At 51.4% G+C, this 734-nt stretch overlaps 1 protein-coding gene across 1 annotated transcript in view; it reads right to left on the reverse strand.

Moving 5' to 3' along the window:
* LOC119593532 overlaps nt 1-734 on the reverse strand; it is a 20,507-nt gene that overhangs the window by 98 nt on the left and 19,675 nt on the right. The window contains exon 4 of the mRNA XM_037942494.1: nt 6-381. Within this exon, the coding sequence (XP_037798422.1) occupies nt 6-381 (376 nt within the window). The remainder of the gene's footprint in view (nt 1-5; nt 382-734) is intronic.

Consider the following 734-nt stretch of genomic DNA (forward strand, 5'->3'; position numbering starts at 1 on the left):
ATGACTGCCATCCGCATTGTTTTCTTCGGACGTGTCGGAAAGGACGCTCATGATGTCCTTGAGGAGGTGCACTTCCTCCTCGACGTCGATGTTGAGGGGCGCGGAGTCCGCCTCGTCCGAAACGCTGGCCACGATCTGCTGGATGTCCTTCGACGCTTCCTCCATGGCGCTCGCCAGCTGCAGTCGCATGATCTCGCTGTCCTCGGCCTCGAGGAACTCCTCCACAAGGGCGTAGGCCGGCTCCGCCGCCAGCAGGGACAGGTCGTCGGCCTCGACGTCGATGTTCTCCAGCGGGTAGGGCACGGGCGAGGTCGCGAGGCCCACCAGCAGCCACACGATGAGCATGACCGCGGGAATCAGCAGGAACAGCATCAAAAACAGCTGCAACGAGGGATAACAATATGGTAACAATAATGGGCGCGATGTTCATTAGGCAAGAGATAAAGGGTACTATAAATACGGAGGGGAGGGGGGGGGGGTAATCCTGGAGTAAATATATGCCTCGGATTGCCAAGACTAATTCCATGCTAACGGGATATACACGAGCAGCCTGAAATTTATTAGGGGGAAGATTCTTTTTTTTTAATGCAGAAAACAGACAAGCTTAATTAAACAACTTTCGAGATAAGGGTATTTTTCTTCTCTCTTTGAATGATAAGGTTTAGCCAGATAAAAAAAAAACTTTTATGGTGCATTCTTGCTGCTTGCTGGTTTTCGGTAAGTTAGGAAAGATG

Source organism: Penaeus monodon, chromosome 32 (genome assembly GCF_015228065.2).
Source record: "Penaeus monodon isolate SGIC_2016 chromosome 32, NSTDA_Pmon_1, whole genome shotgun sequence".
In the NCBI taxonomy this organism is placed as follows: domain Eukaryota; kingdom Metazoa; phylum Arthropoda; class Malacostraca; order Decapoda; family Penaeidae; genus Penaeus; species Penaeus monodon.